Source organism: Penaeus vannamei, chromosome 43 (assembly GCF_042767895.1).
Source record: "Penaeus vannamei isolate JL-2024 chromosome 43, ASM4276789v1, whole genome shotgun sequence".
Lineage (NCBI taxonomy): Eukaryota > Metazoa > Arthropoda > Malacostraca > Decapoda > Penaeidae > Penaeus > Penaeus vannamei.
The window spans coordinates 17,601,489-17,613,988 of record NC_091591.1 but is presented as its reverse complement, the minus strand read 5'-3'; the positions used below and the strand labels follow the sequence as shown (position 1 = coordinate 17,613,988).

Genomic DNA, 12,500 nt, shown 5'->3' with positions numbered 1-12,500 from the left:
ATAGTAATCATGACAATAAAATGATAGTGATAGATGCCAACAACAACAATCAATACCAATAATAATGACAAAAAAGTAACAAATGGCTACAGTGATGGTAACAACAACAAAATCTAGAACTAGGTTAGTAATACAGGCGCTGGTAAATTAAGATAATGAAAGTTATAAAAGCTAAATCAGAAACTATAACTTAAAGAACAATTGAGTCCCTCCTCCGCCTGTGTTCCTTTGAAGAACACCTTCCCCTCAATTGAATGTCGTTTTCTCTCCAAACAAACACAATTCCAGGGATATGACAGCCTCAGGGATACCGAATATTCTATAAATATATTCCCTGTACAATGTTTACACCTCAAATAATTCTTTTATTGAGCCCCTATAAACCAGGCAGCAATTTCCAGCGTGTGCCGTACAAATCCGCGGAAAATTTAATAGCAGAGGGAGACTTCAAAGAGATCCGACAGATGTCACCTCTGGTCATGCTTTATGTCACGTTCCTGCCCCATATACAGGAGCGCTGCCCTTGCTCACGAGACTATATTCATTGTTTTTATTTATATTCTGCTTTTCCTCTTGTTTGCTTTCTTTTAATTAGGCATTCTTATTATTCTCAATTCTCGTTTGATTCACTCGATATGCGTCTTCCGTTTCTGAACAACATCAATGTCTTCTGATACATGGACGTCTGCATACTTTTAGAAAATCATTTGATCTTTATTCTGAGGCAAAACTACTATTTTTTGGAAATTCCGATGTTGCTTTATTTAACCAAGACCATTTTCAGATATCTGAAGTGTCCCCGTTTGTTTAGATCGACGCTGGAGAGTTGCCAGGTACCGCCAGCAAAGAGGAAAACCGCCGCCTACCATTCGGATTTCTAAAATGCTTTATCTATTTTTAGATTTATGTGTCTCGACAATCTGTTCCCTCCCTTTTTTCTATCTTGTTATCAAAGTCGACGATATATTATTTCGTCTATTTATTAATAGTGGAATGCGCGTATTGGCAAATTGGCTGTTCCGAACAATTATATGTCCCTCTATATTTTCAGCGCAGTTCCCGTGTTTTAACCCGCGTTCTGGCATCGTTATGACCCCGCGACCCAGTCCTTCCGTAAGTCAAACCTGACAGCGGCGGCTCGAGGCTTAACGCGCGAATTTTCATCATAAGTCTCGACACGTTATTCCGTTATAACAGTGAGCGCGGCTGAGTCTGTTTGGATCAAGGCTAGGAGAGGGGGAGAGAGAGGGACAGACGGAAAAGAGAGAGGGAGTAAGGGAGAGAGGGATAGAGGGAGGACAGGAGGGCAAAGGGAGAGTGGGATACAGGGAGGGACAGAAGGAAAGAGGGAGAGGGGGAGGAAGAGACGGACATGTAGGAGGGACAGAGGGAGAGACAGACAGGGGGGGAGGGACAGAGGGAGAGAGGGATACAGCGAGGGACAGAAGGAAAGAGGGAGAAGGAGGGAGAGAAGGACAGGAGAGAGAGAGAGAGAGAGGGATAGAGAGAGAGAGAGACAGGGGCAGAGGAAAAGAGGGAGAGAGGGGCAAGGCGGAGGGACAGAAGAGGAAGAGAGAGAGAGAGAGACAAGGGGCAGAGGAAAAGAGGGAGAGAGGGGCAAGGCGGAGGGATAGAAGAGGGATAGAGGGAGAGAGAGACAAGAGGCAGAGGGAGAGAGGGAGAGAGGGACAGTGGGGAGGGAGAGAGGAACAGGGAGAGAGGAACAGGGGGACAGGGGGAGAGAAGGACAGAAGGCCAGGGACTTTGTAGTACTGGGAGTGCAGATGGTCCCCCGGCTCGCAGACACGCAGAGAAGGGGAGAAAGCGTTGGAGCGAGTACCTGTCAAGCCATGCCTACCTGCGACATGCTGGGCTTGGCGTTAGTGGTGGTGATGCGTGCGAGTGTGTGTGTGCGTGGGGGGATGGAGGTCCGTGTGTGTGTGTGCGTGGGGGATGTGGGTCCGTGTGTGTGTGTGCGTGGGGGATGGAGGCCCGTGTGTGAGTGCGTGGGGGATGGAGGTCCGTGTGTGTGTGCGTGGGAGATGGAGGTCCGTGTGTGTGTGTGCGTGGGGGGATGGAGGTCCGTGTGTGTGTGCGTGGGGGGATGGAGGTCCGTGTGCGTGTGCGTGGGCGATGTAGGTCCGTGTGTGTGTGTGCGTGGGGGATGGAGCTCGCTGTGTCTGTGCGTGGGGGATGGACGTCCGTGTGTGTGTGCGTGCGAGATGGAGGTGTGTGTGTGTGTGCGTGGGGGATGGAGGTCCGTGTGTGTGCGTGGGGGATGGAGGTCCGTGTGTGTGTGCGTGGGGGGATGGAGGTCCGTGTGTGTGTGCATGGGGGGATGGAGGTCCGTGTGTGTGTGCGTGGGGGATGTAGGTCCGTGCGTGTGTGCGTGGGGGATGTAGGTCCGTGTGTGTGTGTGCGTGGGGGGATGGAGGTGTGTGTGTGTGTGTGTGCGTGGGGGGATGTAGGTCCGTGTGTGTGTGCGTGGGGGATGGAGGTCCGTGTGTGTGTGCGTGGGGGGATGTAGGTCCGTGTGTGTGTGTGCGTGGGGGATGGAGGTCCGTGTGTGTGTGCGTGGGGGGATGGAGGTCCGTGTGTGTGTGCGTGGGGGGATGGAGGTCCGTGTGTGTGTGCGTGGGGGGATGTAAGTCCGTGTGTGTGTGCGTGGGGGATGGAGGTGTGTGTGTGTGGCGGAGGCAATGACGGTAATATTGGTGGTAGTCTGTTTTGAGTAAATATGTGTATATATGTGTGTGGTGTGATGGTGATGATAATGCTGTTGGTGACTAAACGTGTGCGTATGTGACTGAGTGCGCTTGTGTGCGTACATGTGATCGCCTGAGTGTGTGGCGAATGTTACTGCGTTGCCACTTGATAGGAATTTCCCACCGAGATAATGCGATATTGGATTGCCAGCAAGACAGATCCCGAGCGCAAAAACGAACCAATAAAGGGAAATCTAACAAGCCAAGATTCACGCAAAAATACCCAGTGTAACCCGCGCTCGCCAAGAGAACGGGGCCGCGAGTGCAGACTTTCGCGAGTTGATTATAGGTATGCCAATAGTAAGTGGTTTTGCGAAAGCGGGAGAGTTGTGCCAACAATAGACCGGATCGTAGGGGCACTGGCAGGAACTGAATGGCATATGCTTTGCTGTGATTTATAGTGCGAAAGATTTGGAAAGGAATGTGAGGATACTATAGAGTGAACCCTCGCTATAACGCGGTTCACCTTTTACGTTCTCGCTGCTTCACGGATTTGCAATGTGCATTGTGTTCTGCATTCTGATTGGCTAAACAGTCTCTCCGCTTCTTCTCTACCTGTGTGTCAATAACGTTACGGTTTAATATGTACATGTACGTAAAACAGCTTGTCAAATTTAAGTTTGCAAATTTTCTCTAAAACCCATGAAGCCTTCAGTTCGTATTGATGATTAAAATTATTATTTTACAGTACAGTAGTTATTTGTAAAAGACGTTTATACAGTACTTTTATTTGTTAAACAAATGCTCGGGCCTGAAAAAAGGTTTTGTTCTTTGGTTTCAATGTATTGTAGAGTATTTCCTTATATAATCATTGTTCAAAAAATAAAGGTTACTACTTCACGGATTTCGCCCATCACGGGTTCTTTTCGGAACGGAACCCCCGCGAAAAAAAACGAGAGTTCACTGTAATTCGCGGCGAGAGAGAGCGGGGCCGTTTCAGACATACTCGGCCACCGTCCCAATACTCTCCGGCGATCAGCGTGAGTCGGACAAATACCACTTGACTCGGAATGACTCATTTCCGGATAGAGCTTATTAACAATGCCTTGACCTAGAGGCAGGCGAAATACAGCCACATTCCTTGAATCTGTCATCGGACGAATCGCTCATGTTCTCCCTGAAACCTTGCTTCGTATCGGGTTCTCTCGCTCCTCGCCCGCGCGCACTCTCAGCGAATTAACTTTCAGCGGAATCAGTGCAATACGTCGTACGTTCCTGTTAATTGAATTCCTTGCTTGTGTCATGGGTGATTAATCAGCGCGTTGATGAATAGGCTGCTCTGTTTGCACGTCAAGTTTAAAAGTCTGCTGGTAATTTGAGGCTATAGTGATGGCGATAGGTTATGCATGTCAGCGTACAAGTAGGTAGACTCTTACACATGCTGACAGATGCATTCGCAGTCGCTCACACACACATACAATCACATACACTCGCAGTCGCTCGCACATACACACTCACACACACACGCATACACACAGACACACGCATACACACAGACACATACTCACAGTTGCTCTCTCTCTCACACACACGCACATATAGACACACACACACACCTGCAGTTGCGCTCTCTCTCTCTCTCTCTCTCACACACACACACACACACACACACACACACACACACGCACACACAAACACACACACACACACACCCTCAGAGAGCGAAGGTCTGTTCCTCCCCCGCCCCCTCTCCCCCTCCGCCCCCCACCCCCCTTCCGCCCATAGCCGGCGGCCTCCCTCCCCCCCCCAAAGGGCATATCATTAATCAATGAGCAAACTCGGGGACTCTCAGAGACGGAGGAAAAGTCTTATGATTCCTGGACGCCGGGATGAGGTGGAGCCCTTTGTCGCAGCGAGAGAAAAGGGGGAGCGCTGCGACTGAGTTTGTGACGCCATTGTGAGCCCCCTTTGTCGCGCGATTCTAATTCCAGTTCATTGTTCGTTGTGGACACCGCCGTAGAGGAGGTACGGGCTTCCGGATCCCGTTTCAAGGGCCCGGGCTCGGCGGAGGCTCTCTTCTTCTTCTTCTTCTTCGTCTCTTCCTCTTTCTCTCTCTCTCTCTCCCTTTACCCCTCTCTGTGTCTCTCTCTCTCCCTCCCTTCCTCCCTCTCTCTCTCTCTCTCTCTCTCTCTCTCGCTCTCTCTCTCTCTCTCTCTCTGTCTCTCTCTCTCTCTCTCTCTCTCTCTCTCTCTCTCTCTCTCCTTCCCACCCTCCCTCTCCCTCTCTGCCTCCCCCCCTCTCTCTCTCTCCTTCTCCGTTTTCTCTTATTAAACATATTATGCACCCTATTATCCCAGAAAGTCGATTTCTTTGATTTCTTTAAGGTAGGGTGTGGTCGTTCATTTGGGCAATTTACCCTAAAACCTTCACCTTTTAGGGTTCACGGTCTTTGGTCTTTGGTTTGCAGACATCTATAGGCCCCAAATTCCCCTAAAGTCCTGAAGGGGCGAAAGTTGTTCCGCGGTTCAGTGGACCTTGCCAAGGGTCACCGTGTCAACAAGAACACGGAAGTGAAATACGAAATATAGAAAGAGTATTACGTTGGATTGACTTTCCTTGATCTTCTCAATAAATTTCCTGGTAGATTTATATTTTTTCTGGGACATCATAGAATCCATCGTGCATAGAACCAGTAAATGAATGGGTGTTAAGCAATAAAACGCGTTAGATGCACGCAAGCACTCTGATAAAGTGCATTAATCTTGACGGCAAAATAAGCAGTGATTTCAAGCCGACCTGATACAACTTGACGCCGATTTTTCACCGATTTGGGAAGGCTGAGGCAGATTTATATATTATATGAACAGACCGGACAGTATTTCAGAAGCCCCTGTCTCCTAATGGGCGAAGAAAGTAGCACTGAGTAAATAAAAGAAGAAACTGTCACTTATTACAAGGATACCGAAGGCCTATGGTTCAAGAAGACGAAGCCCCTCCTTCAATCCTTCGTGCATTTTACAGGGTGTCTCGAAATGCGAATGCTTAATGTTAATTTATACAGGGTGGTTGTACTCTGAGAATTTGCAGTCTACGGAAGTCCTTCAGTAAAACCGCACAGTGATAATGATATTACTACTGCTACCGTTGTTCCTTCTACTGCTACTACTACCACTACCACTACTACTACTACTTCTACTACTGGTAGTACTATTACTACTGCTTCTACTACTACTAGTACAGTTACTACTACTGCTACTACTACTTCTACTACTACTACTTCAATTACTACTACTGCTACTAGTACTACTATTGCAATTACTCATACTGCTACTACTATTACTACTACAATTACTCATACTGCTACTACTACTGCTTCTACTACTACTACTACTACAATTACTACTACTGCTACTACTACTACACTACTACTACTGTTACTACTTCTACTACTACTGCTACTGCTACAACTATTACTACTGCTGATATTAAGAAAATACTATTAATATTTTTACCATCATTTTTGTTTTATAAATATTGGCCTTAAACCTCATACTATACTTGTACCAATTGTTATTTAACATGAAAAGTGCAAACTACATTACATTCCAAGCAGCCATCGCTCACTGGGTAATACCTCTGCGACACCCGGCGACAGGAAACAATCATCTAAGCAATATCTCTTCGGCATTTTTTTCTTTCTTTTTCTTTTCGTGACAATCTGAAGGCCCATTACTCCTCAGGTTGTAAAATCTGATGGTGTAAGTGTACCGTGATCTATGTATTGGATTCTTTATAAATATCTTCTCGAGATTTTTATTTTTTTTTCGTTTTATGACAGTCTGAAGGCCCATTATTCCTGGGGTTGTTAAATCTAATGGGGGTAAATGTAACGTGATCTATGTATTAAATTCTTTATAAATATGCTTGTTTTTTTTTCATCACCAATTCGCTTATGAGCTGTTATGTGCCGGTGACATGCAGCCTCAGGGTCGAGGATTGAATGTCGAAGAAAGCTGTCTGGCCACGTGATTAAAAAGGAGAAAAGAAGAAGGAGAGGATGAAGGAGAAGAAGAAGAAGAAGGAGAAGAGGGAGGAGGAGGAGAAGAAGCAGGAGGAGAAGAGAAAGAAGAAGGATGAGGAGAAGGAGAAGGAGAAGAAGAAGAAGAAGAAGAAGGAGAAGGAGGAGGAGGAGGAGGAGAAGAAGCAGGAGGAGGAGAAGAAGAAGAAGGATGAGGAGAAGGAGAAGCAGAAGAAGAAGAAGAAGGAGAAGGAGGAGGAAAAGAAGAAGAAGAAAAAAGAAAAGAAGGAGAAGGAAAAGAAGAAGGAGAAGAAGAAGAAGAAAACTCGAGCACTGTGGTAAAATCTTTTGCCTTCCAGTAGCAACAGAGAAGGTTTTACTGAACCGTCACAGCGCATTTCCTATAGCGAAGCGGCTTCCCTTGAACACGTATGTTTTTTTTTTTCTCTGAGGATTTGCATTCTGTCGTGCTATAGAGGAAGAATACCTGCGCGAGTGTCTGACGGCCATGTTATTGCAGGTGACACTCTTTCCTTTCTTCTCGGGTTCGTCTCCGGTTCGGGTTTGTCGCTGTTTACTAATCTTCGTCTTGCCTTGACTGTATGGTCTGAGCTTCACTGTAGAGGTAATTTTCTTCCTTCTTTCTCCACATTCTTAAGCGTGTCTCAAGAGGCGAAGCTTTAAGCGGAGAAGCTGTTGTTGGAGTGTCCTCGGCAAGTCGTCTCTCGTATTAAAACCTCCTTATCTTCCCGACCATTCGAAGAGGTTCTTGAAAGGTCACTGAGCAATTGCAATACAGGTTTTTTTTTTTTTTTTTTTTTTTTTTTACCGTTGTCTTCCCTCTCTATTTTTTTTTCTTTTTTACCTGTACCGTTGCGTCTTCCCTCTCTAGGCTTTTCTTCTGTGTCAGGTCTTTCCATCCGCGTGCCTCGTCTCGGATCTCTCGGCTTCAATCTCCCCTGCAAGACCGGCTTTACATCATTCTCCTGGCGTTTCTCTCCCTGCTTCCCCCTGCCTGGTCCCCTGTCCGCCGGCGATACCTATTAGGCGAGTAGGTCCAGCATTATTACCAAGTCTATTCTGGAAACTGTTGCTTCTGTGAAACCTCGACCAGGAAGGACTGCTCCCCACCTCTCGCCAATCCTATAATTTTCTAGTCTATTGTGGTACATGCCTGGGGTTTTCATGCTGTATTTTCACTGCTATGCGATAAAAGAAAAATATAAAGAAGAAGAAGAAAAAAAAAACGATTAGAAAAAAATATATGTGCTTCGTTAATTATAATGTTGTCGAGGAAAGGACGTTTAACTGCATAAAATAAAAACAACAACAAAAAAACGTGGATTTGTGTCTTTTATTTTAAATGATTTGTTTATCTTTATCATCATTCATGGTCAATGAATGTTAAATTACCTTTTTTTTATTATGATAATCATTACTATTATCATTATTACTACCATTATCATTTTTATCCTCATCATCACCGTCATCATAATTACAATGTTATCGTCCTTATCTCTCCATCTTTCCCTATATTTCATTCACCTTCGAATTCAAGTAATTTGCTTAAATATTAAAATCCTGTTTAGCAGATTTTCGCACCAGGTGAACCCTTGTCATAAAAGTAACAAACGGCAAAGATAATTCACGGGAATGCCTCGTGAAACAAATTAGAGTGTATTTAGTTTGTTATTTTTGGAATAACTTATAGGAAGCTGCATTCAACTTGAGAGACTTTTAACACACATACACACGCCTATGTAAGTCTCTTTCTCTCTCTCTCTCTGTTCCTTTATATAGTTATATGTATATATGTATATATATATATATATATATATATATATATATATATATATATATATATATATATATATGTATGTATATATATATATATTTGTATATATATATATATATATATATATATATATATATATATATGTATGTATATGTATATATTCACCTTTATATCTATCTATTTATCTATACACTCACACACACACACACACACACACACACACACACACACACACACACACACACACACACACACTCACTCACTCACAAACACACACACACATATGTATATATGTATATGTATGTATATTTACATATATACACACCTAAATATGTATATAAAAGCATATATATGCATTTGTATGTATAAATGTATATATGCATATATAAATGTATATATAAAATCATAAATGCATGCACATATATATATATATATATATATATATATATATATATATATATAAATATATATATATATAAATATATACATATATATATATATATATATATATACATACATATATATATATATATATATATATATATATATATATATATATATATGTATGTATATATATATATATATATATATATATGTATATATATATATATATATATATATATATATACATATATATATATACATACATATATATACACACATATATGTGCGCACACACATACACACACACATACACACGCACACACCCACACACACAACACACACACACACACACACATATATTATATATTCACAATTATACATACATATATACATACATACCTGACGAAAAGTTAGTCCCCTCCGGCCTATTGACTATTTATTTTCCAAAGCTGGATTTAAACACACGTTCTTTGCTCTGCTTGATCGGTGTTTAACCAGCATAAAAGTCTTGGCAGGGATTTAGAGAAGACACACAAAACAATGCTAGATAAATGAAGCCTCTATTAAGCTCACATCGCAACTTTTTAAATTAACAACTAGCGCAGGAGAAAAAAAAAAAAAAAAAAAAAAAAAAAAAAAAAAAAAAAAAAAAAAAAAAAAAAAAATATATATATATATATATATATATATATATATATATATATATATATATATATATATATATATATATATATATATATATATATATATAAGGGGTATGCAGTTCAAATCAGCGTCATTGCGGGAGTGACACGGAGCATTTGTCGAAGCTTAGGGCCAGTTACATAGAGACAAACGCTGATATTCATTTTTTTTTTTTTCCGTTCTTTCTTGCTCTCTCTCTCTCTCTCTCTCTGCGTCTTGTCTTGCCTGTGTTTCTGTCTATTTGTTTTTCTGCCTGTCTGTCTGTCTGTCTCTCCTCCACTTCTCTTCCTCTTTGCCCCCCCGTCTTGTCTGTCTGTCTCTCCTCCACTTCTCTCCCTCTTTGCCCCCTCCCCCGTCTTGTCTGTCTGCTTGTCTTTCTGCCTGTCTCTCCTTCTTTAACCCCCCCCCCCCGTCTTGTCTGTCTATCTCTCCTACACTTCTCTCTCTCTTTGCCCCCCCCCTCGTCTTGTCTGTCTGTCTGTCTGTCTCTCCTACACTTCTCTCCCATTTTGCCCTCCCGTCTTGTCTGTCTGTCTGTCTTTCTGCCTGTCCATCTCTCTGTCTCTCCTCCACTTCTCTCCCTCTTTGCCCCCACCCCTGTCTTTTCTGTCTGTCTGTCTGTTTTTCTGCTTGTCTGTCTGTCTCTCCTCCACTTCTCTCCCTCTTTGCCTCCCCCGTCTTGTCTGTCTGTCTTTCTGCCTGTCTGTCTCTCGTTCTTTACCCCTCCCCCCGTCTTGTCTGTCTGTCTGTCTGTCTCTCCTCCACTTCTCTCCCTCTGTCTGTCTATCTGCCTGTTTATGTCTGTCTCTCCTTCTTTCCCCCCCCCCGTCTTGTCTGTTTGTCTGTCTGCTTGTCTTTCTGCCTGTCTATCTGTCTGTCTCTCCTCCACTTCTCTCCCTCTTCGCCCCCGCCCCCCTCTCCCCTGAAGAACCATCGACCAAGCGACCCGTTTCGCCCCGTCGTGTCGCATACCTCGCCGCTGCTGCAGCCCCACTCCCATGCCTCGCCGTCGAATAGCTACCTGACTCCCCACCGAGGTAATAGCTCCACTTCGCGGCAAATCCCCACTCGCTGCTGAACATAAATCCCCTCGCCTTGCCGTGGCTTAGCCTGCAGTATCACACCTCCGGCCCGAGTCGCATTTCGCTCTCCTTCGGCGCCTTCGTTGTGCTCTCGGTTCGACGGGCTTCCTCCCCACCTGCGCCTAGGGGGTAGGGGAGGGAGGGGTGCTTCTTCCTCCCCACCTGCGCCTAGGGGGTAGGGGAGGGAGGGGTGCTTCTTCCTCCCCACCTGCGCCTAGGGGGTAGGGGAGGGAGGGGTGCTTCTTCCTCCCCACCTGCGCCTAGGGGGTAGGGGAGGGAGGGGTGCTTCTTCCTCCCCACCTGCGCCTAGGGGGTAGGGGAGGGAGGGGGACTTCTTCCTCCCCACCTGCGCCTAGGGGGTAGGGGGGGGGGGGGACTTCTTCCTGCGCCTAGGGGGTAGGGGAGGGAGGGGGACTTCTTCCTCCCCACCTGCGCCTAGGGGGTAGGGGAGGGAGGGGGACTTCTTCCTCCCCACCTGCGCCTAGGGGGTAGGGGAGGGAGGGGGACTTCTTCCTCCCCACCTGCGCCTAGGGGGTAGGGGAGGGAGGGGGACTTCTTCCTCCCCACCTGCGCCTAGGGGGTAGGGGAGGGAGGGGGACTTCTTCCTCCCCACCTGCGCCTAGGGGGTAGGGGAGGGAGGGGGACTTCTTCCTCCCCACCTGCGCCTAGGGGGTAGGGGAGGGAGGGGGACTTCTTCCTCCTCCCCACCTGCGCCTAGGGGGTAGGGGAGGGAGGGGGACTTCTTCCTCCCCACCTGCGCCTAGGGGGTAGGGGAGGGAGGGGGACTTCTTCCTCCCCACCTGCGACTAGGGGATAGGGGAGGGGGGGGAGCTTCTTCCTCCCCACCTGCGCCTAGGGGAGGGGGGAGGGGGGGGCTTCTTCCTCCCCACCTGCGCCTAGGGGAGGGGGGAGGGGGGGGGGCTTCTTCTCCTACCGCGATGGCACCTTATATTCGCGATGGCACCTTATATCCACGCGCGAGAGAGACGTTGGACAGATGGAAGGAAAAGGGACGAGGGATGTAATTGCTTGTACTACATCGGCGAAGGAGAAGGAATTCGGGGAAGATGACGGCGGGGAGAAACGGGAGGAGGAAATGGCAAAGGAGAAGAAGAGAGCTTGTTTGTTCCGTTTGTATGGAGAAAGGAAGTCGTCTATCCCAAAGGCCAGAGTACGCGCGCGCGAGCTACACCTGTGAGCTTCCCCTACTAATATATTCTATTCTTCTTGCTTTCATAAGAATTTGTCTGTCTGTTTGTCTCTCTGTTGTTACCTCTATGTCTCTGTCTCTCTCTCTCTTTCTTTCTTTCTTTCTTTCTCTCTCTCTCTTTTTCTTTCTCTCTCTCTCTCTCTCTCTCTCTCTCTCTCTCTCTCTCTCTCTCTCTCTCTCTCTCTCTCTCTCTCTCTCTCTCTCACTCTCTCTTTCTCTCTCTCTTTCTGTGTGTATGTGTATGTGTGTGTGTTTGTCTGTCTGTCTTTCTATCCGTCTTCCTTTCTCAGCCTTTCTGTCTCTGTGCCTCTCTATCTCTCTCTCGTTTTTTTTTCTCTATATATCTCTTTTTAAGCCTTTCCCTGTCTGTCTGTCTGTCTGTCTGTCTCTTTCTCAGTTTCTCTCTCTCTCTCTGTCTGTCTGTCTCTCTCTCTCTCTCTCTGTCTGTCTGCCTGTCTCTCTCTCTGTCTCTCTCTCTGTCTCTTTCTCAGTCTCTCTGTCTGTCTGTCTGTCTGTCTGTCTGTCTGTCTGTCTGTCTCTCTCTCTCTCTCTCTCTCTCTCTCTCTCTCTCTATCTCTCTCTCTCTCTCACTCACTCTCTCTCTCTCTCTCTGTAAAAAAAA

The 12,500-nt window shown here is 45.8% G+C and overlaps 1 protein-coding gene across 1 annotated transcript in view; it reads left to right on the top strand.

Annotated features, from left to right (window-relative positions):
- The first annotated feature begins 11,625 nt into the window (after positions 1-11,625).
- Positions 11,626-12,500, top strand: part of LOC138860818 (uncharacterized) — a 32,957-nt gene continuing 32,082 nt past the window's right edge. Inside the window, exon 1 of the mRNA XM_070119160.1 lies at positions 11,626-11,689. Within this exon, the coding sequence (XP_069975261.1) occupies positions 11,626-11,689 (64 nt within the window). The remainder of the gene's footprint in view (positions 11,690-12,500) is intronic.